Below are 26,491 nucleotides of genomic sequence, written 5' to 3'. Positions count from 1 at the left end.
CTAGCCATAGTTTATCATGCAAACTCTGCGACTGAACAATCATCTGGAATCCTGCAAGTCTAATAACACTTTGAGCTTTGTCAGGGCCTACAGTGGCACAGGATCCAAGAAATGGAGACCAATCTCATTGTATAAGCCAGTTTCTCAACCTTGGCACTATTGGCATGTAGGGTAGATAATTCTTTGTCAGCGGGGTTGGGGGGCAGTTCCTGTGTACTATAGGATTTTTAATACTATGCTGGCCTCTACCTACCACACAGTTACGATAATTAAAATGTCTCTAGACATTGCCATATGTCCCCAGGTGGGCAAAACCACTCCAGGTTCAGAACCACTGGGGTAAGCAAACAGTTCCCAATAGCTCCAACTTCACCTCCTACCATCTATCAGTCCTTCAGAGAAAACATTTACATGTAAGAGACCATTATTGGCCAGAGATTTTGAAGAAAATTGGCCAAGGCAACACTGCGTAAGGACCAATGTGATGCTGTGTTAGAACCCCAATCAGCAGACAGACAGACAGATACACACACCCTTAGGGAACATGGAAGAAAAATGCTCACAGCAGGAATCCTCAGCCTCTTTTTGCGCAGCCCAGAGAAAAGTATGGATTTTACCTTTTTAAAGGATTGTAAAAAGAACATGAGCAGAGACCACCTGTGGGCCACAAAAGTCTAAAATCTTGACTGTCTGACCCTTTACTGAAAAGGTGTGCTGACCTCTAACCTAGAGTAATAGAGATAGAGTAATAGAGTTTGCCACATCATAACTTTCTATCCCAAAACAAAATATTGGGGAAAAAGTAAGCTTTAGAGGAAAAGGAGTGGGAAAGTTAATTCCTTTTAAACCAACTGCTTTTTCTCTTCCATAAGTGACAAGAGGTATCTAGCCTTCTCACCTTTGCTCAGGTAACTCCCCTAAAAGCCTTCTTATCTCCCTAATCCCCTAACCAAATTAGATCCTGGGTAACTCCCGCCCAGCTCCAAAGCCTTCCCTAACTGCTCTAGGCCACAACCATCAATTTAAGAGTTAAGTAGATACTGGGGCCAGCCCGGTGGTGCAGCGGTTGGGTTTGCACATTCCGCTTTGGCGGCCTGAGGTTTGCCAGTTCGGATCCTGGGTGCAGACATGGCACCCCTTGGCAAGCCATGCTGTGGCAGGCATCCCACATATAAAGTAGAGGAAGATGGGCACGGATGTTAGCTCAGGGCCAGTCTTCCTCAGCAAAAAGAGGAGGATTGGCAGCTGATGTTAGCTCAGTGCTGATCTTCCTCAAAAAAAAAAAAAAAAAGAAGAAGAAAAAGAGTTAAGTAGATACTATTCCTATAATATATTACTCTCTTCTTAGCTGTATTATACATTTCCTGAGCATAGGCCCCTACCTTCCTCTGATCTCTATCTACCACAGCCTCTATCACTTCTAAAGATCATTGACATAAATGAAGACATCTATTAAACACCATTTTGTGCCAAACATCATTTATTTCCTCCAGTTTTCACAATAGCCCTGCCAGGTAGCTAAGCGTAAAACCAAACAGATGAAGAAACAAGGATTTAGAGAAGTTCTGTAACTCACCCTGTCTCCTGGCTGGTGGGTAATGGAGCTGGAATTCTAAGACAGCTTTGATTTGACTGTGTGTACATAATTCCCAGCAGCAAGATAAGTTGCTTAATTGGTTTTGTTTTGGGCAATACTTAGTGAGAAGCTTTCTAAATGCATATATCAACACTAAGTAAAAGAGATAGAGCAAAAGTCAAAATGTAAAGTACTTGTCTCTGTAGACAGATTTGTAGTGAAATATTATTTTACTGAATTCTACTTTTTAATTAAGAATATGTTCTGGACATTTGACTAACTTGGTTCCACAAAACACGTCCCAACAAGTTTCCCTTCAAGTCATCACACACCAAGATCAGCAGCTCTAAGCTCCTAACAACTTTCAAAAGTCACCCAACCTCCTGCATGCCCAAACCACCCCCTTCCACACACACCCTTCTCTTTGGAAGATTCATTTAAACCATAGTCCCTACCAGAACTTAACATGAATAACAAATAAAGATGAGTGAGAAAAAAGTTTTAGTACCAGTTCTTTCCCCTATCAATTTATAATTATATATCGAATTATTTGCTGTACGTCTGATCTTGAGAGAAGGAAAGATGAGTCTGTGCCTCCTGATTTATGGCTCTTCATGCAGCTTACTCATTCTGCCCTTGAGGCAGCCACAACAGCACGAACAGGCTTAGCCAGCTTTACATACGAGAGATGCCATGAGGAAATGAGGAAGGGTAGAGCCAGACATGGTGGGAACAATACTAACACTTCAAGGTACAATTGAGCAAAGTGCTGCATTTATACAGAGCTTCAAGAAGTCCAGACACTCGGCCTGTATTTGAAGAGGAGGAACATCTTCCTAAGTGCCACCTTTAGTGAAACAGACTTTAGGATTTAACCCATGCTTATATCAGCTGAAGGTGGAATTCAGAGAGAAACTTGACAAGTTCATCAATATTAGCCTACCCACTGAAAAAAGTTCTTTTCCAACTGCCTAAAAATGGACACATTTGATTGCAAAACACCCAATTTTCACTTGTAAATAACATCTTTTTTGACTAAATCTTGTTTCTATTTAAGAGAATTACACATTTAAAATAACAAATACCTTGCTAACTACATTATAATTGCATCCCAATTCAAAATTCCAACTCAGGCACTTTTTGCTGCACAGACGGCAAGTTTATTTCTTCTCCCTCTGTTTACTTCTCCATTTATAACACAATTGCCTATATTGACAGAGATATTAAAATAAAATACCTATGACTGAATTTCCTACAATTATGTGAAGGAAAGAAGTGATAGATTATCATTAAATGAGTTGCATAGTTTAAAAAATAGGTTCTACAAATAATCTGCTATATTTTAAAGTGAGCTTCCAAAGAAGCAAATCAAGATGCCACCGTAAAAAAATAACTACGAGTCAAGGCAACAAAAACTTTTTTATACCAGTACTAACAAAATGCCGGGAAAAGAATCTGAAACCATAGTTTTAACTCTTATTCCACAGAAGCTTACTCTTTCCAAGAGGAAAAGAATGAGACTCATCCTAACAAATATTACTTCAGGAGGTATTATTATTATTATTTTTAGAAGTTATCTTTATTTATTTAATTGAAGATTGGCAACAGATGTTAGCACAGGTGCCAATCTTCTTTTTTTTCTTCTTCTTCCCAAAGCCCCCTAGCACACTGTTGTATATTCTGGTTGTGACCGCCTCTGGTTGTGCTGTGTGGGACGCCACCTCAGCATGGCCTGATGAGTGTTGCCATGCCAGTGCCCAGGATCAGAACCCACGAAACCCTGGGCCACCAAAGCGGAGCATGGGAACTTAACCACTGGGCCATGAGGCCCGCACCCTACTTCAGGAGGTGTTATTATGACAAAGCACAAAAATGACAACTCAGTTATACCCTCAAGGAAATAAGATGGAAGTAGGGGCTAATGTAACAAGAGATGAAAATTTTTTACTTTAGAAAAAACATTTATATGAAATAAATTAGGAAAGGTAGACATCATTATAACAAATCTTTTAAAGCCCCCTAAAACAAATTATCCTGAAATTCCAAAACTCACATTTTGAAAGTAAATTTATTTTATAATTAAAATAAACCATACAAAATTAATATAACGACTGAGTGTTGGCCAAGAATATACAGTATTTTTTGTCACTTACCTTATTACTGACCCACAAACCCGAGTATTTGCCGATTTGGCTCCCATCATGCCAATGCGATGCCAAAGATAATTTCTTCCCCACTCCAGCTAACAAGGTCAACTACTAACCCAGCTTAACTGTACACTTAGTGCTATTCAAAATCCCTTTCATACTCAGAAAAGTACCAAGTAGGATTCAGCACCTCCCTCAGCTTTTTAAGCAGGGCAACGAATGTTTGTGAGATTGCAAAGGGCCTATTCAAATAACCAGAATAAGCACAGGCATGAACCACGCTCGTGATATTTTACCATTGGAGAAGCAAAATTAACCTTGAAGTTTACCTGTATTGATGTGTAGCTGATGCTTTAAAAGGTCTATATCCAGTTTAAAAAAATTTTAAGTGTAAAATAGTTTAAATAAGGAAGTCCTTTTCAATAAGGACGTCCTTTTCAAAGTCATTGGGAGCTGTTTTTCTTCATCTGAGACACCCAACAACCTGGTGAGGTTCAAAGGATCACAGTCAACCTTGGAAAGGCACTGGCTAAGTGGCTGCATATACTATCTCATTATTCCTTACAAGAGTCACGCCCATTCTAAGACGGGGAAACTAAGGCCGAGAGGTGCCGTAAATTCACCCCCAATAAATCTGACTGCAGAGCTCACGCTCTTAACCACTGTGCTATTAAGGCTATTATATCCATCTTTAAGATAGGGGAGAAACAGGCCAAAGTCATTTTGTTAGTAGCATGTGCATGTGCACACACACGTATCCTTTACCCCCACCAAGATGTGATGAAACACGCACACACACACCAACTAACCCTTGGATGGACAGACAAGAGTGGTTTGGTGATTTTTTTTTACTCTGACAATGGAAAGCTGCACTAGTGAAATGGCATTTGCTAATAACGTCAAACAGCACATATGGATGCAATATCCCACACAACTGGATAGAAATTTTACAAAATTAAATTCCCTTTCCTGCTGAATAGCTTAGCCAGTATGTGCTCAGGAAATACAGACTATAAGTTTATAAGGGAGATAATCTATGTAAATAGCCAACCCCACCCTCAAATGCTATTTATGAATTCTAGACTACTACCCCCTAGTTAACAAGCAGGATTTTTGCATCAGATAGACTCAGGTTCAAATGCTGGCACTTCCAACTAACTTAAGACAAAACCTCCAAGCCTCAGTTTCCCCAGCTATAAAAAGGGAGTGACACCTCCTCCACCGGGCTGTTGTGAGGCTATTGATGCAATATATAGTAAGCACTCAATTGACAGTTCTCTTCTTTCACCTGCTCTCCTTACAAGGCCATACTTTAGCAGAGGCTTGGCAAAGTGAAGTAAACACACTGGCAGAGGTCTTGATTAATGAGAATAAATCAGTTCACGAATAACAAAGCTAACAAACAATAGGTTAAGAAACCAGCAGGAAGTACTTCTATCCAACATGGGGGGTGGGGGGAGAATAGGGTTGCTTTTTCAAAAAAATGGATAAAAGAAGTCATTTATACAAATAGTCCCACAATCAAAATGTCCTTTCAGCAGGAGACAGCTACTATTAATTTCCGCAAGGGATCTAAGAAAATTTCTTCCTCAAACAAAAAAACCACAGAGGGCCCCAATCCTTATCACACCCTCACCACCTCACCTGATTAAGTAAAAAGCTTACAAAATGCCACCCACAGTTCACCTGCTAAATGAGGTCTTCTCTCCAGCTGGGACTGCGTACTTCAAAGGCAGGTAACAAAACTACAACTGGAATAACCCAGAGAGGCCCAATACTAACACCAGAAGTGGTTTCAGAACTGACACAAGGACAAAAGAGGGAAATAAGTGCTAAAATAAGAACCAGAACTGCATTCAAGAACTTCCTCAACCCTTTCTTTTACCAAAGTGGTCATACTTTTTCATTTACATAGCACCTGATGGCTTACAAACCTTTTCTTTGGCAATACCTGAGGTAAAGTGAGGCTTGGAGGAGGAAGGTAACTTTCCCAGGGAAGTGAAGCTGCACATTCTCTTACTTCTTCCTTTCCAAAGATTGGCAAGAGCCTCTTTCCCTCCCCTGCTAATTGACCTGGTGGAACAGATAATCCCTTAGGAGCAAATGACTCTCCATCTACTTGGCAAAACCATCATGGATGTAGTATTGACCATCTTTATCTTTCCAAATTCAGTGTAATTTCCGTATTAGAAAGGAAAATGTTTAGTGGTCTGCAAGAAAAGGATTAACTCATCAGTTCAGACGTTGTAGAAACTCTTTGCATAGATAAGGACAAGTTGATAGTTAAATTTGATATGATTGCTTTTGATCTGAGGAATTGTTTTGGTTGCCCAGTCAGGGAAATAATGATTCCTCTGAATAGGAGTCATAAAATGATCATAGCAGCAATGTAAAATAAAAACCACTGCTGGGAAAGCTTAATAACGTTTCTTAGCTGTAATAAAATGGGAAGGAAACACACAAATTTAACATTAATAAAAACATTTAAAATTAAAATCCACTTTTTGATTGGCAATAAAACTATAACTCTAAGACTTTTCCAGTTTAAGGCCAAAGAAATTAGGCTATAATGAATTTTGCTTTTCAGGGAAAGATTCGCCCTGAGCTAACATCTGTTCCCAGTCTTCCTTCTTTTTCCCCTCCCCAAAGTCCCAGTGGATGGTTGTATATCCCAGCTGTAAGTCCTTCTAGTTCTATGTAAGCTGCCACCACAGCACGGCAACAGACAGATGGGTGGTGTGGTTCCATGACCAGGAAATGAACCTGGGCCGCCGAAGCAGTGAGCGCCAGACTTTAACCATTAGACCATCAGGGTTGGCTCTAAGAAATACAAAATTCCCTAGTTTTTCAACAAATGAATTATTTAATAGCCATGAGATCCTTCCACAAATTGCAGGTGTGATGTGCCTGAAATGGAGCCCAACTCAGCTTTATTCACAATTCATCTGTTTACTGTAGTCAAGTATTTCTGATTTTCATATCCATGGCACTTGGAAAAGAACCACCACCAAATAGTTAAAAAGCTAGGACTGAAAGGAATTACAGAAAAAATAATTGGCATCTAACATCCTACCGGTTCACCTAAAGGTCAGATAATGCAACTTTTTATTTTAGAATTTACTATATACTAGTATGTAGATAATACAGCATAGAGCAAGCCCAGGTTACCATATTGAAAATGTTTACTAATAACCCAAAATCTTATATTTGTGATGCTCTTAAGAAGAAATCAAGGAGAAAAAAAAGGATAAACTTTTAATAAGCTTTCTCTAAACTGTCAAAACATTGAGAAAACCAAAATACCTGAATACAAAAACATCCCATTTATAGCTATGGAAATTTCTCCTAGTATCTGACCTGTAGTCACTAGGAAAAGATTTTCTTTGCTATAAAAGATGCGACTGAATAATCAGGGATAAACAATTCTTAAAATATACTGCCTTTCACTCAAACTGTCTTTCTAAATTAAGAGAACTTACTAGACATTCCCTCCACTATTTGCTGATTTTTTTGGTTTTCTATTTTGTACCAATGCATCAAATAGTTTAGCATTTGCTATGGACTGAATTTTGTCCCTCCCCAGAATTCTCATGTTGAAGCCGTAACCCTAATGTGACTGTATCAGGAGATAGAGTATTTAGGAGGCAATTAAGGTTAAATGAAGCCATAAAGAAGGGGCTCTAATCTGTTAAGCCTGTGGCCTTATAAAGAGAGGAAAAGAAAGATACATGTGAGACACAGCAAGGAGGTAGCCATCTGCAAGCCAAAGAGCCCTCACCAGAATCTGACCATGCTGGCACCTTGATCTTGGACTTGCCAGACTCCCGAAGTGTGAGAAAATAAATTCCTATTGTTTAAGCCAACAAGTCCATGGTATTTGTTACAGCAGCCCAAGCTAACTAATACAATATTCAAACCATCAAAACAAATAGTAAGAATTTTTCTGCTGTCCCAACATTCCAATGAAATTCTTACAATTCCCTCAAAATGAGATCAGTCCACCCTTCTCCCAGCACTATCGGGAGCTAAACTAGTAATTAACCAATAGCTAAACCAAAATTCCAGCTAATTACTTCTAGGAAGAAGGCAAATAAAATGGATTTGATCTGCTTACAAGTGGTTAGGAAAAATGTGTAAATCACCTTTTCCAATCACGAAGAGAAATTCTGAAATAAAACAAAAACCAGACTTTAGCTTTGGAAAAAGAACTAGAAAGTTTAAGAATAAATATCTATAACCCACAATTCCTGGAAGTAACTTAAATCTGATTTCATGACGATTCTTATAGCAGCTTTGGGCAAGTCACCTAACTCTTCTACTACTCAGTGTTACATCTGATATGTTAGCACATGATTGCTTGTTAGTGAGAACTTTAAAGACTTACTAGTTGAAAGATGATGGGTCATTCATGACTACATGATTTGTGATTATAAAATTTACTTTTACAACACATAGTGCATCAGATATACTATCTTGGTAATGAAAGAATTTGAGGTAAAATCCCAACTTCATTTTATCATCAGGAAAGATTAAAAGGGATATCAATGAACAGCCATTTGTGAAGAGCATATATCCACTACTTAAAAAAATTCTTATCCATTCAAAAGAAGCCAAAATAAACCCTAAAACCAAAATAATCGAGAACAAGAAACCCTGGAGTCAGCAAAGAAAGGAGTCTTCACATTCAATTCATCAACAACCAAAAAAAAAAAAACCACCACAAACCACTCCCATAATCTGAAATTGAATTCTATTTTGGATGTGTTCAACTCACAAAAATTCATCTCTAAGGCCATCTAAGTCACTATTCAAATTCAGTAAATTATAACTACTTTGAAAGATGCCTAGAACTGTACTATTAGTTCTTACTAGCATAGTAGACAAATTTTAAACAGGCCAATTTCATTCATACACTGACAAAGTTAAAAATGTTTTAAAGTTTCTTAAATTGCCATTTTTTCTGGAGCTACCTTTTTGAATGATTCTTGGGTAATTACTTAAAGGATACACTCTGTCATCGCTGCAACATCCAGTTTATCCATATCTGGTGAACCAGGGCAAGACTTCTTGAATTCTTTCCGAAGATCAAAAAAGGAATAGAAGCATTCAGGCAATAATACATTCTGAGGAAGGACAAGGTAGACACTGTTAACTAGATGAATTTAGTTCAGTGTTTTCCTAATAATTAGGAACCTAAGAATTGAGTGTAAGTATATTTTACCACAATTTAAAAAAATTTTTTTTTAAATCGAATGTAAGATTGACTTTATTTTGTTACAGTATTATATCCTATATACAAGTCTCACAGAAAAAAATTCATCTTATTTTAAGGTAGTGGATTATAATGTTTGTGATCTATTATGCATTCCATTCAAAATACTTCTAAAGCTATAATACATTTGGGCTGTTATATTTTATATTTCTGGTTGATGAAACTCACTCTTTTCCAGCCATAATCATTTTAGACGACCTTTATTTTCAGGCAGCAATCTTAGCCCTCTCTGTGCTCATACAGATCCATATGTTTACAATGTACACCTGGACAAAGGATTCAGTTATAAAACATAGTAGTTTTAAATACTGGGTTCTGATAATGCATATTTTCTGTATTAAAGTCAGATTAAGAGAGTAAATTCCTGATTACCTGAACAGGATTATTTTTGTGCTAAATTATAGTCCTACATTAGTTTTCCTTACCAATATTCTGGCCATACCTAACAACTCAAATTAGATTTAAAAGAAGATATTACAAATCTCAGAGACAAAGGAGAAATGGCTACCTGCTGCTCTTAGCTACCAGAACCATTCTTATAGTTATTAAACAAAGCTCAACTGGACAAATATATTACACTAGTGTTCCATTCCTTTCCTGAAAAAAATCCCTCAATGAATAACTTTCAAAGATTAATTTTTTTTTAAACAAAATTTAGATTTTTCTTAAAATTTCAAAATTGTCTGTTTTTACTTACTGGGAATTTCTACCCATTTATACACTAGAATGTCAAGGAAATGAATACCTTTTAATGTTTGTGACCCATAACACCTATGCAATAATGTCTCTTTCTGTCCAAACTTCCTCTAATGGATTCTATTAGATGTGACCTGCTCATGCTATATTTGAAACAGATATCACTGTCTCATGGTCAGTTTTCATAATAGTTACCAAAAGAATCATGAATCCTCAAGATTACCTACAAAAGAGCTCATTTAAAAGCTGTTTATAATGAAAATAACTCAAGTCCAGCAATAAAAGATTGGCTTAAATATCTATATCCATTTAAAATATTTTATTTAGTGCTTACAAAAGATATTGATGCTATATTAAATTATAAAGTACACTAAAAGGTTAATGTAGCACGAATACTGCTTGTAAAAGTATGGCTTTTCTACAAAAATTTGGAAGAATATATCCAAATATGTTCATATCAGAGAAAAATACTTCAACATATTGTTTTCTGAGTGGCAGGATTGTTTTATGTTTTCCCATTTTCCCTATTTTTCTTTAATGAATTATTTTCATCATGGTACTAAATTGTTTTATGATACTAAATTGCTTTAGTTTTCTTTATCAAATCCTAGTAGAAGTAACTCAGTTTTTCTCTGGAGGTTTTCCCATATCCAAAGCAGTCCATCTAAAATAACAAAAACAGCCGTTTTCCTCCAGCCCAATAGGGAAGGGATTAAGTTGTATCCCTCCTCTTGAGTTTGAGGGGGAAAAAAATCCTTATATGTATCTATTTCTCGATCAAGGGTATAGCAATTGACCTAGCATTTAATCAACAAAAATTACTCCACTTTTTTAATCAAATAATTATTAAGGTTGCTGTAAAAAAAGAGTGACATAGGAACTTGAGTTTCTCCTTCAAACTTTTAAAATAGCCACTATCCATTTAACTCATTTCTTCCCTTTTCCCTACTGGAGTAAAAACAAAGAAAAATTGCACGACTACTCACTTACTTGTGATGTCAATTGTCAGTCTAAACCCTTCATTATAAGACTTGCCTCGCACAGTTTCCTCAAAAATATTTTACTTCCACTTTTTCAAGTTCAGTATCTGTCTACCACAATAAAAATTTACAGCTCAAACTAATTAAGTTGATAAGATCAACTATATTAGCAATGATTGGCTACACTGGGTCTGCTGTCTATGCTCTCCATTTTCTCATAGACCTCAGTATTCTTCCTAAGATAGAAATCACATTATATCTACAGTAAGATTGTATTTTTCTTGTTCCATACTCTTTTCCATATCAGAAAGATAAGCTGACTCTATCATTTTGACACAGATTCAATCAGTTTGGACATTCACTTTAAGTCAGACACAGCACAGCAAGCTCTAATTGTTTCACTAGTTACATGGTTGTCTTACTTTACAGTACAGTGCTTTACTCTGTGCTTACAGCACAAAGCTTTTCAATGAAATTATTAGAATTACAATGAAAAAGGTTTGATTGAACTTTTTTCTTTGCTCTGTCCTTTCTAGGATAAAGTATTTGCCACATGCATAGGGATATTACAATGTATTAAAATACAGTTCTCTCCTACCTACTTGCAGTTACTTTAAGTGTCAAAAAGTCAGCTAATATGCTTTGGAAAAGGGAGACTGTCGAGCATCTCAGAAACTTGCCATAAACAAAAACAGAAACTGTTTTTATTAAGTCACCAAGGGATATCCATAAAATTACTGTAATCTCAGACATCTCTATGAAAGTGTCTTGAATTTTTTATTGTGGTAAAATATACACAACACAGTATTTACCAATTTTAAAGTATACAGTTAAGTGGCATTAAGTATACTCTCATTGTTATGTAACTATCACAACCATCCTTTTGTCATCTTCTCAAACTGAAATTCTGTACCCATGAAACAGTAACTCAGCATATGCATGTTTTTAAAATAGAGAAACTTGGATAAACCATTTTTTTAAGAAAAGCCTGCAGGCACCCCAAATCATTTTTTGAGAAGCCAGCACTCTTACCTTCTTGGAAGCCTCAGGATGTAGGATTTGCCTGACATGAAGCTGCCCATCAGTACAGAGACAGAAGGAGGTTCCTACCCCAATATTCAGTTCATTGCTCACTGATTGGTTAAACTGAAAAGAACAAGACACACATAGGGACAGAACCAATGTAGGATTTACAAACTCTGCAAAGTGGCCCCACTTAGCTGTAACCAGAGAAAATGGCACTAACTGCCTTGAAGGGGGATCCCGGTGTTGGGGGCAACATTAGAAAGAGAGACTGTTGCCACAAACTGCTTGCTTCCTTTAGACAGGGAAGCTTTCCAATCAACCTGCAATTTACATACAGAAGAATTTAGTAAATGCATTCTTCCTTCTGTTCCCCCTCTATTCTTGCGATAAATCTATTCAAGACTTTTAAGTCAGGTCTCATTTCATCAGCAGGTTGCCTTCAGATTACATCATTTCTTGATGCCTTTTTTTTTTTTTTTTTTAATGTTTGGATATTCCAGGCTTAAGAAAGATACCAGTTTTTGATAAACAATTGTGGGTAATGAGTATATAGACTTCTGGAAAGTCTGGTAACGTTTCCTAGAACACAACCCAGAAATGATACTTCCTCCTACAATTCGCACCAAGTGTGCGAAGGGGCCGTGAGAGCGCCACTCACCTGTGCATAGGTGTTTAGCGCCCCGCCCTATCCCCAATGCACTACCCGCCAGCACCCCGGAGCAGCCGGTTTTTAGGTCACCTCAATTCCAGCAAGGGGATTCCACTAGTTTCACGGTGACCCAAAGAGAAGCCCTACATGTTCGGGCCTGCAAACCCTACCCGGCGCCAGGACAAAGGCGACTGAAGAAGTAAGAAGGGCACCGGAATCGAGCCTTTAGGAGTTCAGAAGCCTGAAACCAAGCAGGCACCTTCGGATTCCCACTAAACTGGGCCCGGCTCTGGCCCTCAGCGCGGGGCCCGCCCGCTCCTCTACGCTACAGCGCCCCCTGCCCCAGGGCTGAGTCACAGACCCAAACCCCGGCAGAGCACAGACGCATCTGCGGTCTGGGCCGGGGGATGGGGGCGCTAGGATTCAAACTCGGCTGATTCTCTGGCCTCAAGAATGACTCAGGAGGCAACTCGAAAACTAGCGAATTTTGGCCCAAGACCCTGGGGGTTAGGAGGCGAAGAGGAGCAGCCACCTCTTCCCAAAAGGTCCACCCAGGCCTCCAGGCCGGGTTTCCACCCACGCCGCCGGGCGTCTGGCCACCCTCCCCGAGGACGCGCGTGGACCGCCCGGCGAGGGCTTGGGGCCTGGTAGGGCTGGCCGGCTTGAGGGCTGCCTGGGCGGCTTGGATGGGGGTGCGTGGCGCGGCCCAGGGCTGTCACCTGTCGGAGGGCTTGGTCCAGCTGCGGCGCCGAGGACAAGCTTTCGATGTCGATCTTAGTTTCTTCTTTACAATCCTCCGTCAGCTCCAATTGATCCGGTCTAACTAGTACTTCGTGCAACTGTCCCACCTTCGGGGAGAAAAGCAGCAGGGGTCAGTTTCTCCTTTCATCAGTTTGGGAGCCTCTATCTTCACCTTCCTCCCTCGCTCCCCTTCTGGGGCGACCCGCACCTCTCAAGGGTTCTGGCCGCAAAATCAAAGCTCACTTGTCACCGGCGGCTCCGGCGGCCGGGAGGTCGGCGCGGTCCTGCCCCCGGCCCACCCCCACGCGACCAGGTCGGAAAGGCCCTGGAAGTGGGCACCAGGCCCCCAGGGATCCCACCCCAGCTCCGCCGGGCGTCCGGCGACCGGCGGAAAACCTGGCTCCGCGGCTCCCGGCCTCCCCACCTGAGCCAGATTTCGACGGACTGAAATGGCTCCAAGGCGCTTGGCCAACAAGTTTGGTTTTACTCTGGATTCTCTAGGCCTCGGGTCCAGCCTCACAAGTGGGCAAACAAGAGCACTTGTTTACCGACTCCTCAAACTTCTACGACGAACTTCCTTCCCTACTCCTATCGTTTGGACAGAAACGTGGAGAAATACCTTCTTGTTGGCCAGATCCACCACTTTCCACAACAGCAGGATCAGCTCCTTCTCATCCGAGCCCAGCTTGGCCCCGGTGGCCCCAGCAGTGATCCCAAAAAGCACCACCAAGTAATCCGGAGACGCCGTCATGACGATAGGTGGGGAGGGGGAGAAGGGGGGTCGGGAGGCGACGAGGCGGGGTGGAAGTGAGAACGAGAAAACCTGTGCTAAAACCTCTTCTAAGAGAAAAAGAAAGAACACCCACCCCCCCCCCCCTCCTCACCGCCAGTGCAAAAGGCGGTAACCAACCACCCAAGCCCACACCTGGCCCGAGCTCCACACCCTGGGCAGGAAGGGGGGTGGGAAGAAGGGCGAAGGAGGCCTGCCCTTTTTGTATTCAATTGCCGGTGCGTCTATGCAAAAAGCAAGGAGCAGGGCTGCACCCCCGGGAGGCGCGCGCAATGGCTGAAAGCTTTTCTGTTTTGGGATGTGGCTCTACCTGCCCGCCCCTTCCCCCTCCCCCACGTGGTGCAGGTAAGAGACACCTGGCGGCGCCGGCCCATTGGCTCCTTCAAACCACGACGTGGCAGCGGTGGGGGAGGAGGCCGCTTGGGGAAAGGGGAGGAGGGGGCGGGAGACAATGGCTGGATGAATGGAGAGGGGAGGGCGAGAAAGGAGGAGGGAGAGACCCGAGGGGCGGGGGAGAAGCAGTTGCCACCCGGAGGGTAGTGGAGGCTAGACGGGAAAGGGGTGAGGGGTAAAGGGGCGGGCTGGACTCGCTTGTGGGGGGTACCCCTTTGGAGGTAACCAATAGGTGTGGGGGGCTTGGAGAAATGCCGGCTGTGGGGAACGAGGCCGGAGGTTCTAAAGGGTCAAACGAAAAGGCCTGGCGCGGGGAGGCGAAAGGAGGCAAGGGGTGAGGCCTGGGGTGCGGAGCAGCCCAGGGCGCGGCGCCCCGAGAGAGCAAGCCACGGAGGGAGGGACTGGCCAACGGCCTCGGGGAGGTGACGGGGGCAATTGCCAAGCACCGGAAAAGCCGCTCCCGAGCCCAACACACCTTTAAATGCAAACAGCAGGCCAAACCCTGCAGGCCCACCCCCTCTCCGGGCGGGAGCCGGGGCGCACGCTCCTCCAAACCCGGAGGCGCTGCCCACCTTGGGGAGTGAAACCCCGACGCGCCGCCGAACCAGACGCCCGGGGCTGGACGCCCAGCCCAAGTTACGCCCAAAGACGCAGTTGCGGCGCGCGAAGCAGCAGGAGGACCCCACTCTCTTTTTCTCGCAACCACTCCCTTAATTGCTACGTCCTGTTTCGTCCTGAGGGCTAGTTCGAGACTAGTACGTCCTCCGGGGCGGGAACCCACTCCCCTTGACTTGCCCTGAGCTCTAAATAAAACGCATCTACTCCGCGTAGGTGTTTGTCTAAATCAAGCTTTTGTAAACAAGCTTTTTCCTCAGTTCCCCACTCCAGTCACACGCCCTCTACTCATACTTTTGCCTTTGTACTTATGTGTCGATTTTTGGCCAGGTTGCCGAGCAGCCTCTCTACTCTGCTCAGCTAGGTCTGCGCCGAGGCTTGTGCGCTCACCATCACCCCCAGCCACCAGTTGGACGGCAATGTGGTGGGCCTGTTGACAGAGAGAAAAGCGCCAGAGGTGGTTTCCTCGAGTTTTATATTTCAAAGTGCTCTATTCTTGAGAACAAAATTCCTTCTGAAGTATTACTAATCCGGCTCCAGGTGTCCAACGCTGCATATTCATGATGTGAAATTAGGCAACACACGCCTATCGCTACAGTAACCCACTCCAGGGACACATCCGAGAACCTTTCAGGATGCATGTCAGGGGAAGCTGGAGACGACGCTTCTCGGACCCGGAGGAAGCGCGGACTTAGCGGGGACGAGCTGAGGCTGAGGGAAGGAGGGGAGCAGGGGTTTGAGGAGCCCGAGGCCGGCGCCGCCGAGTTCCTCCTTCGCAGGAGATGGTGCCGGCGGAGGCGCTGCCGCCCGCGGCGCAGGTGGCAGCTTGCGTCCCCCGAGAGCGGGCGGAGGCCGGGCTCTGCCGGGGCCAGGCAGCGCTGCAAGGGCGCTCGAAGGTGCACTGTGCCACCCTTGTCTGCAGCTCGAGTTTCAGCGGCGCGTGCTTTTCGCTCTGGGACTTCAGGGAGCAGGGTCGCAAAAGGGCCCCCGTCGTCCTGGTTGGCTCGCAGCAGCAACCTCGCCCCGCCCCCAGTCCCCCTATCTCGGAGCCACCCTCCTGGGCCTACAGGCGCCGCGGGGCCAGGGACTGGGCGCGGATCGAGGCGGGGAGGGACCTGGAAAAACCACCCAGATTGCATTGCAGTGGGTGAGGCAGCCCGGAGAGCCGGTTCTCCTGAGCCACCTCCCTGCGGGGCTTTTTCGGTGCGCTGTTCCCAGGTGCTCTATCCTACGTGGGCCAGGGAGTGCCGCCTCGCAGGGACGCGGGACCCGCTGCGTGGCCCCGCGGAGCGGCCCCGAGCGCGCGCGGCGGCTGCCCGGAGGCCCAAGGCCCGGCGTGCGACTGTTGCTGAGAATGGTTAGAACAGCTCAGGAAGTCGCGCCCCGCCGTCCTTTTTGGCGCCTGGTGTTCGGATTAATCATTTGTATAGCGCGTTTGGATAAACTGAGAACTTTATGAGCGCGTTTGCCGGGGATTCTGCAGCGTCATCCGTGTTAGAATCGAATCTCAGAGCTCCCCCTTTTCACAGAGGCTTGCCTTTTCTTTTTTAAGGAAGTCGGATCCCTGGTGTCTGATTTTTTTAAATTTAAAGTTTAATCTGCCTAACTAGGTTACACGGACAGGATTTTTTTGTTTTATTTTGTTTTCTAATGTATTCCCGGGGCTTGGAACAGAGCCAGAAATATACTAGGCATTCAACAAATATTTGTTGAATGATTTTAGTGAGTAACACCCAACCATTTTTGTAGTTCTTTGTCTCCTGAGCTGGGCAGAGTTCATCACCGCAAAGGTGAGATTCTGAAAATGGGAGTCTGCAGGTAATTTGTCTCAGTGTTTAAAAAGAGTTGGTGCTAATTCTTTAACAGACAAACTTATTTTTGTTAAAGAAATTAAACTGTCGTAAAATGCAGGAATGCTGAGAAAAAAAATCTATGTAATACAAGCAGATTTGTTCTGATAACAAAAAATGTTTTCTTGTCCATCCTACGATCTGTAAATTATTCTAATACAGTAAGAATAATCAGGATGAGGTGCCTGGGAAAAACCTTGAGAAGAGTGGCTCATTCTACCTGTGGGCTTCAGGTAAAACTCCCCAAAACAAGTAAGAACCTTTTTTTTTATTAAAAAACAGCAGAGACCAGAGTTGAGGGACAGGCTGCAAAATAACTGGCTTCTATTCTTAAATCTATTAAGGTCATGAAAGGCAACTGAAGAACTGTTCCAGAATAAAGGAACTTGTGAGGCATCACAACTAAATGCAACATGGAACCTGGATGAAAACATTTTTTTGCTTTAAGAGACATTATTGGGACAATAGGAGAAATTTGAATAAGATCTGCAGGTTAAATATTAGTATCGTATCAGTTTTAATTTCTCAATTTTTGTAATATTACTGTGGTTCAGCAGGAAAAATGTCCTTTGTTTTAGGAAGTACACAGGATTTAGGGATAAATGGGAATCGTGTCTATAACTTACCCTTACAATTCTGACAAAATATACACATATGTATATAGACAGAGAAAATGATAAAGCAAATGTGGTAAAGTGTTAACATTGGGGAATATGAGTGAAGGAATTCTTTATACTATTCTTTGCACCTTTTAAAAAGTTTTTTAAAAGCATGAGGACTTTTCTTTTTTTTAAAGATTGGCACCTGAGCTAATATCTATTGCCAATCTTTTCTTCTTCTTCTTCTTCTTCCCAAATCCCCCCAGTACATAGTTGTATATTTTAGTTGTGGGTCCTTCTAAGTTGTGGCATGTGGGATGCCGCCTCAGCATGGCCTGACGAGCGGTGCCGTGTGCTCGCCCAGGATCCGAACTGGCAAAACCCTGGGCTGCCAAAGCTGAGGGAGCAAACTTAACCACTCCGTCTGGGGCCAGTCCCAAAAGTATCGGAGGACTTTTTGCTGCCACCACCATTTGGTGTTTAACAAAGCTCTGTCTCGTGACTTTTTATGCTAACCTAATCCTCCATACTGTAGAATGAACCCATTTGTCCTTTCCTTAGTGAAAGAAGGAGAACAAAAGGTCACCATTTTTTGTATAACAATCCTTTCATATACTTTAAGGTTGTTCTTAACTTTCCTAGACTAAATTACTGCAAGTTCTTTAAAGCTTTCCTTGTGAATCTTACTTTCCTGCTCTTTACTTATCTTCATTACCTTCCTTGGATCCTTTTGCTCGCATCACTTCTAGAGAGCAGCTCTTGAACTGGACAAAAGACAAATGTGTCCTCTGTGACCTGTCCGTTGACACAATGGTACCTATATGTCTTCTAATTTGTCGTGAAGTTCCCTTTTTAAGACTATGGTAGCAGGACTACCTTTACTGGCTCCAGTTTTGTTTGAGATCTCTAGATCTTTCTTGGAGTTCTCGCTTGCACATACTCAGTTGTTCTCTTGTACCTGTAAAAAAAGAGCCTTCAAAAGTGAATCAAAGTATGAAAATGGTACCGAATTAGTGGTGATGGTCACATAAACACGAATATACTAAAAACCACTAAATTGTACATTTTAAAAGGGTGAATATTATGGTATGTGAATTATATCTCAGTTTTTAAAAATGCTAACCAAAGTTAAAAGCCTGTTCTGAGGCTATCACAACCATTGGTATTTCTTAGTTATTTGTATTAGGTGCACTTGTAAAAGACATCATGTTTTATGCTCCTTGGACAAGTGCAACCTCTGAAGTGGAGAGGTAGGGGGAAGTGATGGTCAGGATAACTAAATACATTATAATTTTCTCTGAATTACTCTGTGCATTACACACTTAACCAAATTACTGGTCTGAACATTTATTATAGCAATTATTATAGATGGTCTGTGTGGAAAAAGTATGGGTTTAATAATTGGCCCTGCCATTTGCTGCCTTGTGGCCTTGGGCGTGTTCCTTACCCTCACAAGACTCAGTTTCTCACCTGTAAAAATGGGGATGATGATAACGTACACTTCATAGGTTTTAAGGGGAGAGGAAGTGTGTAAAGATGCGTCTTCTTTAAAGATAACAAACCTGAGAACCAGGAAGATTACTACTCAAGAGGCATCTCCAAGTGACGAGGGCTCTCTTCAGACAACAACCACAAAGGCTGGTAACCCTCCAACCTTAGCTTAGTCTAAAGACACCATCAAGGCAGTCTGGAATATTTAAACATGACTTTACTCACTGCCATGTCATAGGGAAATACACAGAAAAATTACACATATGGAAATGCTCCATGAATCTGCACAAGATATGCCTTCTTCTTGGGGACCACAGAACTGATTTAACTGGGCATCCAGGGAAATGCCACCTGAGGAATTCCTCCCTCCTTGTTCCTGGCCTCATGCCCTTTGCTCAGGAGTGCATCCCTGCCTCTCCCAAAATCCAGTCAGGGAGGGGAGCACAGCAGCAAACCTTGTCTTTCATCTCAGGATGGGTTGACAGGAGTGAGTGTTTAAAGAAAGATTTTAAGAAGGAAAAGAAGTTTTGTTTCTCTTATTTCTATTTCCTAAGTTCCCCTGTTTTCCTGTAGCGTGCCTGCTCATTCACCCATTTGGCTGATAAAGGACCAATTTTCTTATTCTGCCAAAAGACCAGGAAATTGTAGCCATGCTTTGTGTTTGAAGTATTTAAAGTGTTATGAAGTTGAGATAGTATACTTGGTGGAAACGGTCATTTGGATACAGTGAAGACAATTTTTATGATAAGCCTGTATCTCTTCCATTTGCATGTCACTGCATTCTCACGTATAGATTTCTAAGTGATTATAAAATCTATACAAAGTGTCGGAACTGATGGATACATTCAGTCTTTATCTAAAATACTTATTGGCACCATAGTATGTACCAGGCAAGGAAGGTGTTAGGCACTGGAAACACAACAGGAAATAAACACAAGCATGGATCCTTGCCCTTATTAGGGGACACAGATAATCACAAAAACAAATGTATCAATACAAACAGTGATAAGTGTTCTAACGTTACACAGTGCTCTGGGATTGCACAACAAGAGTACTGAACAGCACCAGGGAGATCAGGAAGAGTTCAATGAGCAGTGGCATGTGAATTAAAATCTGCACGTAGAGGTCAAATAAGCAAAGAGGTAGGAACAGGTAAGGAAGACGGAAAGAGCCTTCTCAGCAGCAGACGTGCAAAGGTGCATGGTGGGAAGGCACTTGGCAGTGGAAATAACTGAGGAATGGCCAAAGATTGAAGATGCTTGAGCAGGAGAAGTGAGAGCTCAAGAATCCGCCTTGACTTCTCCTAATGTCCAGTTGGTCACCAAGTCCCTTGGAGTTTTCCCCAGGGATAACATGCTTGGATCACTCCTCCTCCATTCCTCAGGTGACCCCTCTTGCACAGAACTATAGAATCTTTCCAATGGCTGCAACTGCCTACCATTGTATATACTAACCTTTCCCATGCATCCATTTGGTGGTTTCTAGGAATACTGGATTTCACAGTTCTTTAAAATTTAACCAAAAAGGAGGGAAGGGTATAGAAAGGATTTCAATCTCTAATTTTGCTAAGAAGGATACGTAAAAACAAAACAAAACCAATTACCATTTACTGTCTCCTTCATTTCATAAAAGAAGGCTATTTTAGCATTGAAAAAAAAGGTAGACTAATCTCAGAAAAAAGGACACTTTTATATTATATGGATCAGCTTTATTAAACATTTGCCACATTGTAGTTTGTCTCATTCCACTGCACATTGGAGAAAATCATGTGCCAGGATTTGGGAGCCAATTCCAAAAATTGTTAATTTGGTGCTCAATTGATCAATTATCAAACCAATTATCAATGTTTTTCTAAAATTCACTTCTGTTTTTAAAGTTAATTTATATTTATTTAAATCAAAGTAATACAAGTTTATCACACTTTACAAATCTAATAGTTCTACATGATTTATAATAAAGAAACCTACAATCACCTGTCTCTCCTCCCCCGAACTCTGATTCCTGTTTCCCAATGGCAGCTACTATCCACTTTCAGCTGCTTTTCTGTTCTTGTAATTACCACCTTATTTGTAAATAACATGTACTTACTAATATTAAAAATTACCTTTTTTTAAGTATAAAAGCCTACTTTAATCTTGTTGCTTCCCTCCTCAAACTGAATTGGAGCTATGGAATAAAATACATACTCTAGCTCAAATCTAAATCTATCTATGGTGCTTCCCAGATAGTTAAGCCCTCAGTGATTACCACTACAGACTATGTACTTAAAACACTGTCCTGTATTATTTATTTCAAGTAGGCAATGAGTTTTATTTCTTAAAATTCTAGACTCTCCCAACTAATGGTCACTTTATGGCTGCTTTCATTCCCATTGTTGTAATCTCCTATGTGTACTTTCAAAACCAGTGGAACTCGTTCATGTCAGAGCTTGGGAAGGGGCTAGGAGAGGGTATCCACCAATTATGCCAGCCTTAGAGGGAAGAATAAACACTTCTGAAATAGAAGAACTGCTCTCCGTAATAGACATCCCCTTCTTGTCCAAATCTGTATCCCTGCTTTAGCTGGTAGAGGAAATAATCCGATTTTAATCAGAATCCATTTTTGCAAACAAGATTTTGAATCAGATCACTCTGAAAGGCAACATAAAAGACCACTAGCACTTATTCTCTCTGAGGAGTGGGTCCACGGAGTTGATGGGGGGAGAGCAGAAAGGAGATCTTTCTCTTTACATACATAAATAACAATAATAAAATAGTTTTTATTTATTGAATCGACGCTATATACCAAGCACCATTCAAAGCCCTTGCAAGTATTGTCTCATTTAATTCTTACAACAGCCAAATGATGTAAAAGTAGTTTTTTACCTTACTTTAAAACTGAGGAAACTGGCAATTAAGAATAACTTGGTAGCAATGACATGGGTGGCACTGACGGAGCTGGGACTTATATCTAGGAAGTCTGACTCCAGAAACTATGCTTTTAGCCACTGCATTATACTGAACATGAACCACTTTTATACTTTAGAAAATCTTATTAATAGACTAAAATAGGGCAGACTGTCACAGAGTAAAACATTTCTCCCTATGAGAGCTGGGCTACAAGACATACATATGACCAATAATACACCACAAAAACAGTATTACAGCTTAAATTTTATCAAATAACCTGCATTTTATATCTTAGCTTGTTTTAAGATAACCACAATTTATGAAGTATTTTTGAGATCCCTTAAAGAGGTAACATTGTACAATAGTTATAAATAGCATGGTAGTTAAAATATGTATTAAATATGTCATCAAAGCTTACTGTTTTCATATTTGGAAGAGACTTTTGTAAATTTTAGTCCAATTCCTTTGTTTCACAAGAGGCCAAGGAAGTTAAGTGACTTGCCTAACCAAGGTGACACAGCTAATTGGCGGCAGCACTCTACTCAGAGCTCAAGTCTCCTGGCTCCCAGCCCAGTGCTCTCCCCCTGTTGTGTCCATGACTACCCAGACCATGTGCTCCCTCTGAGAATATGACAGGCTTTCTAGATGGGACTGGGAGGTGCCTGTGTAGCTGGCTTTGATTAAAATGATGTCTCTTGTTAAAGTTTTGGTAGGAGAAAGACATCCTGGTTGAGAGATCTTCTTTGCAGCTTAGGGGATGGAAAGAGGACTTGGGTGTCCGACTCTGATGCTGACACACCTCTTCTTGCTATCCTGGAGTCTGCTTTTAGGGCTACCACATGACACATTGAGAATTTAGAAGAGTTTTCATGGGGGGGACAGGAGGTGGGAGGTGGAATTTAGATGAGCCATTCTTTTTTTAAAAACTGTCCAAAGAAATTTTAATGGATACATTCTTTTGATTTTGGTAAATCTCTCTGTAAAAGACACAGATATGCAGGACATGATCTCTGCTGTTGAGGAGCTTGAAATCCAATAAAAGGCAAAGCTCAAAGAACTTGGCTGCCTGCTGTGGTGTGAACGCCTTAAGAACATGCCCTTAGGGGCCGGCCCAGTGGCGCAGTTAAGTGTGTACATTATGCTTTGGCAGCCCGGGGTTCGCCAGTTCAGATCCCAGGTGCGGACATGGCACTGCTTGGCACGCCATGCTGTGGTAGGTGTCCCACATATAAAGTAGAGGAGGATGGGCATGGATATTAGCTCAGGGCCAGTCTTCCTCAGCAAAAAGAGGAGGATTGGCAGCAGTTAGCTCAGGGCTAATCTTCCTCAAAAAAAAAAAAAAAAAAGAACAAAAGAACATGGCCTTGGCCCAGAACAAGCATAAAAAGGATGCTACAGCAGATGGTCTGTACAGGAATGCTTTTCTGAACTGCTGGGTCACCAATATGGCTATCCCATTTCTATCCTCGCTTTGTTACCTCCTCCAACTTGTTGTACCTACCCTATCAGCTCTCCATCTTCCTTATTGAATGCTCAGGCTTCAACTACATTCTTTACCCTGAAGTGTGATCTCTACTGACTGACAGTTGGCTAGCAAGATTCCTCCCATGGTTTAGTCAGTGGCTCTATTCTTCTTTGGTATAAAACCCTCAACTAACTTCCCTACCTCCCCTGCCCTCAAAAAAATGACAACAACCACGTAGAAGTAGAAGATTATGTGTGGTGAGGGGCTGGATCAGGCATTCAGTGTCCTTTCTTATCTCTCTCCAGCCTGTCTTTCCAGCTCCTTTTCTCTCATTCTCCTTACCCCTAACATATCAGCCATATAAATGACAGCCTTACTGTTTCCTCTTCTCCCAGCATCCTACTCGTTTAGACAGAGTTGGTCACTTGTTCCTCTAACCTCTCACAACTGTCCACACTTTCTATCATATAGTATTTAAGACCCTATCAGCCCAGATGGCTTCACCAAATAATTAAAGAAGAATTGACACCAACCCTTGACAAACACTTCCAAAAAATAAAAGAGGAGGGAACACATTCCCAACTCATTCTATGAGGCTGGTATTACCCTGATACCAAAACCCGACAGACATCACACGAAAAGAAAACTACAGACCAATATCTCTTATGAATATACAAAATAAAGCAAATGGGCTTTTGGCTTTCAGCTTGGAGGTAGCCAAGGTACAACATTCCTTTGGTTGTCCCGAATCCAGGTTCATGCAACACCAGCCACCTCCACCAAGCCGCTTAAGTTCAACCCCAGTGACATCAAAGTCATGTACTTGAGGTGCACTAGTGGGGAAGTGGGTGCCGTGTCTACCCTGGCCCCCAAGTTCAACCCCCTGAGTCTGTCTCCAAAAAAGCCTGGTGATGCCAATGAAACTAGTAATTGGAAGGGTCTGAGGATTAGACCAAAACTGACCATCCAGAACCAACAGGCTCAGATTGAGGTGGTACCTTCTCCTCTGCCCTGATCATCAAAGACCTCAAGGAACTGCCAAGAGACAGGAAGAAGCAGAGAAACATTAAGCACAATGGAAATGTCATGTTTGATAAGACTGTCAGCATTGCCTGACAGATGTGGCACTGATCATTGGCCAGAGAACTCCTTGGAACTGTTAAAGAGATCCGGGGGACAGCCCAGTCTGGGCTGCCATGTTGTTGGCTGACACCCTCATGTTGTCATAGATGACATCAATAATGGTGCAGTGGAATACCCAGCTAGTTAAGAATCACTAAGGAAAATACTTTTTTTTTTTTGAGGAAGATTAGCCCTGAGCTAACTACTGCCAGTCCTTCTCTTTGCTGAGGAAGACTGGCCCTGAGCTAACATCCATGCCCATCTTCCTCTACTTTATATGTGGGACGCCTACCACAGCGTGGCTTTTGCCAAGCAGTGCCATGTCCGCACCCAGGATCCAAACTGGTGAACCCTGGGCTGCCAAGAAGCGGAACGTGCGAACTTAACCACTGCGCCAGCGGGCTGGCCCCAGAAAATACTTTAATAAAGGATCACTTGACAACCAAAGAAAAAAAAAGAAAGAAAATAAAGCAAGTTGAATCCAGAAACATATTAAATAGATTATACACCTTGATCAATGGAATTTATCCCAGGAATGCCAGGTTGGATCAACATGCAAAAATCAATGCAATACATCATATTAATAGAATAAAGGACTAGATTCACATGATTGTCTGAATTAACACAGAAAAAGCATTTGACAAAATCCACCACACTTTTATAATAGAAAAACACTCAAAAACTAGGAATAGAAGGGAACTTCCTCAACCTGATAAAAAGCATCTATGAAAAACCCACAGCCAACCTCATATCTAATGGTGAAAGACTGGATACTTTCTCCCTAAGATCAGGAACAAGACAGGAATGTCTGTTCTTGCCAGTTCTATTCAACACTATACAGGAAGTTTTAGCTCAGGAAATTAGTTGCGAAAAATAAAAGGCATCCAGATGGAAAAGGAAGAAATAAAACTATTCACAGATGACATGATATTGTATATAGAAATCCTAAGGAATTAGCACAAGAAAATATTAGAACTAAAAAACTATCAACAAGGTTGCAGGCTACAAGATTGATATACAAAAATCAATTGTATTTCTATACAGTAGCAATGAAAAATCCAAAAATGGAATTAAAAAAACAATTCCATTTACAATTGCATCATAAAGAATAAAATAATTAGGAATAAATTTAGCAAAAGAAGTGTAAGATTAGTATGCTGAAAACCATGAAACATTGTTGAAAGAAATTAGAGAAGACCTAAATAAATGGAAAGACATTTCATGTTCATGGATTGGAAGACTCAATGTTGTTAAGATGGAAATACTCTTCGAAGTGATCTGTGGATTCAATGCAATCCCTATCAAAATCCTAGTGGCCTTTTTTGCAGAAACTGGCAGGCTGATCCTACAATTCAGAGGGAAGGCCAAGGAACTAGAATAGTTAAAACAATCTTGAACAAGAAGAAAATACTTTGAGTACTCTCACTTCCTGACTTCAAAGCTTAATACAAAGCTATAGTAATCAAGACAGTGTGGGACTGGTTTATGGATAAACATAGATCAATAGAATTGAGAGTCAAAAAAGAAATCCTTAAATTTATGGTCAATTGATCTTCTACAGGGATGTCAAGACTATTCAGTAGGGAAAGAATAGTCTTTTCAAAAATGGTGTGGGGACAACTAGATAGCCATATGCAAAAGAATGAAGCTATACTGTATACTATACACAAAAATTAACTCAAATGGATCGTATACCTAAATGTAAAAAATGTGGTATATTCATACCATGGAATTTTATTCAACTATAAAAAGGAATGAAGTACTGATACATGCTACAACCTGGGTGAAACTTGAAAACATTATGTTAAGTGAAAGAAGCCAGACACAAAAGGCCACCTACTGTATGATTCTATTTATATGAAATGTCCAGAATAGGCAAGTTTATATAGAGAGAAAGTTGATTAGTGGTTGCCAGGGGCTGGAAGGGAGGGAGAAATGGGGAATTTCAGATAAGGAACATGGGATTTCTTCTTGGGATGATGAAATGTTCTAAATTTAGATAATGATGTTGGTTTTACAACTCTGTGATATACTGAAAACCACTGAACTGTACACTGTGAAAGAATGAATTTTATGGTGTGTGAATTATATGCCAATAAAGCTATTATATAAAAAAGGAACCTATCATATAACAGTAATATTATGAGTTTCTATGTATTTCTCCTCTTACTAGAATTAGACCATGAACTCT

The 26,491-nt window shown here is 41.6% G+C and overlaps 1 protein-coding gene and 1 pseudogene across 13 annotated transcripts in view; one reads left to right on the top strand and one right to left on the bottom strand.

The window, feature by feature from the left end:
• Positions 1-14,645, bottom strand: part of ESRP1 (epithelial splicing regulatory protein 1) — a 55,181-nt gene extending 40,536 nt beyond the window's left edge. For 4 of the 13 annotated variants that reach the window (XM_070481355.1, XM_014841667.3, XM_070481352.1 and 1 more), the window contains exons 1-4: positions 13,707-13,990; positions 13,066-13,194; positions 11,704-11,817; positions 8,732-8,846 (exon numbers count right to left, since the gene is read on the bottom strand). In XM_070481355.1, coding sequence (XP_070337456.1) covers positions 8,732-8,846; positions 11,704-11,817; positions 13,066-13,194; positions 13,707-13,838 — 490 coding nt within the window. In that variant the 5' untranslated portion in view covers positions 13,839-13,990. Of the gene's footprint in view, positions 1-8,731; positions 8,847-11,703; positions 11,818-13,065; positions 13,195-13,706 lie in introns of all 13 variants that reach the window. The other 9 variants (XM_014841669.3, XM_014841670.3, XM_014841665.3 and 6 more) reach the window with 8 other exon arrangements.
• Positions 14,646-16,911: 2,266 nt separating this feature from the next.
• Positions 16,912-24,448, top strand: LOC106831438 (large ribosomal subunit protein uL11 pseudogene; annotated as a pseudogene).
• The last annotated feature ends 2,043 nt before the right edge of the window (positions 24,449-26,491 follow it).

The sequence above is a fragment of the Equus asinus genome, chromosome 12 (assembly GCF_041296235.1).
Source record: "Equus asinus isolate D_3611 breed Donkey chromosome 12, EquAss-T2T_v2, whole genome shotgun sequence".
In the NCBI taxonomy this organism is placed as follows: Eukaryota; Metazoa; Chordata; class Mammalia; order Perissodactyla; family Equidae; genus Equus; species Equus asinus.
Note: the sequence above shows the minus strand (reverse complement) of the source record. Positions and strands in the feature narration are given on the sequence as shown.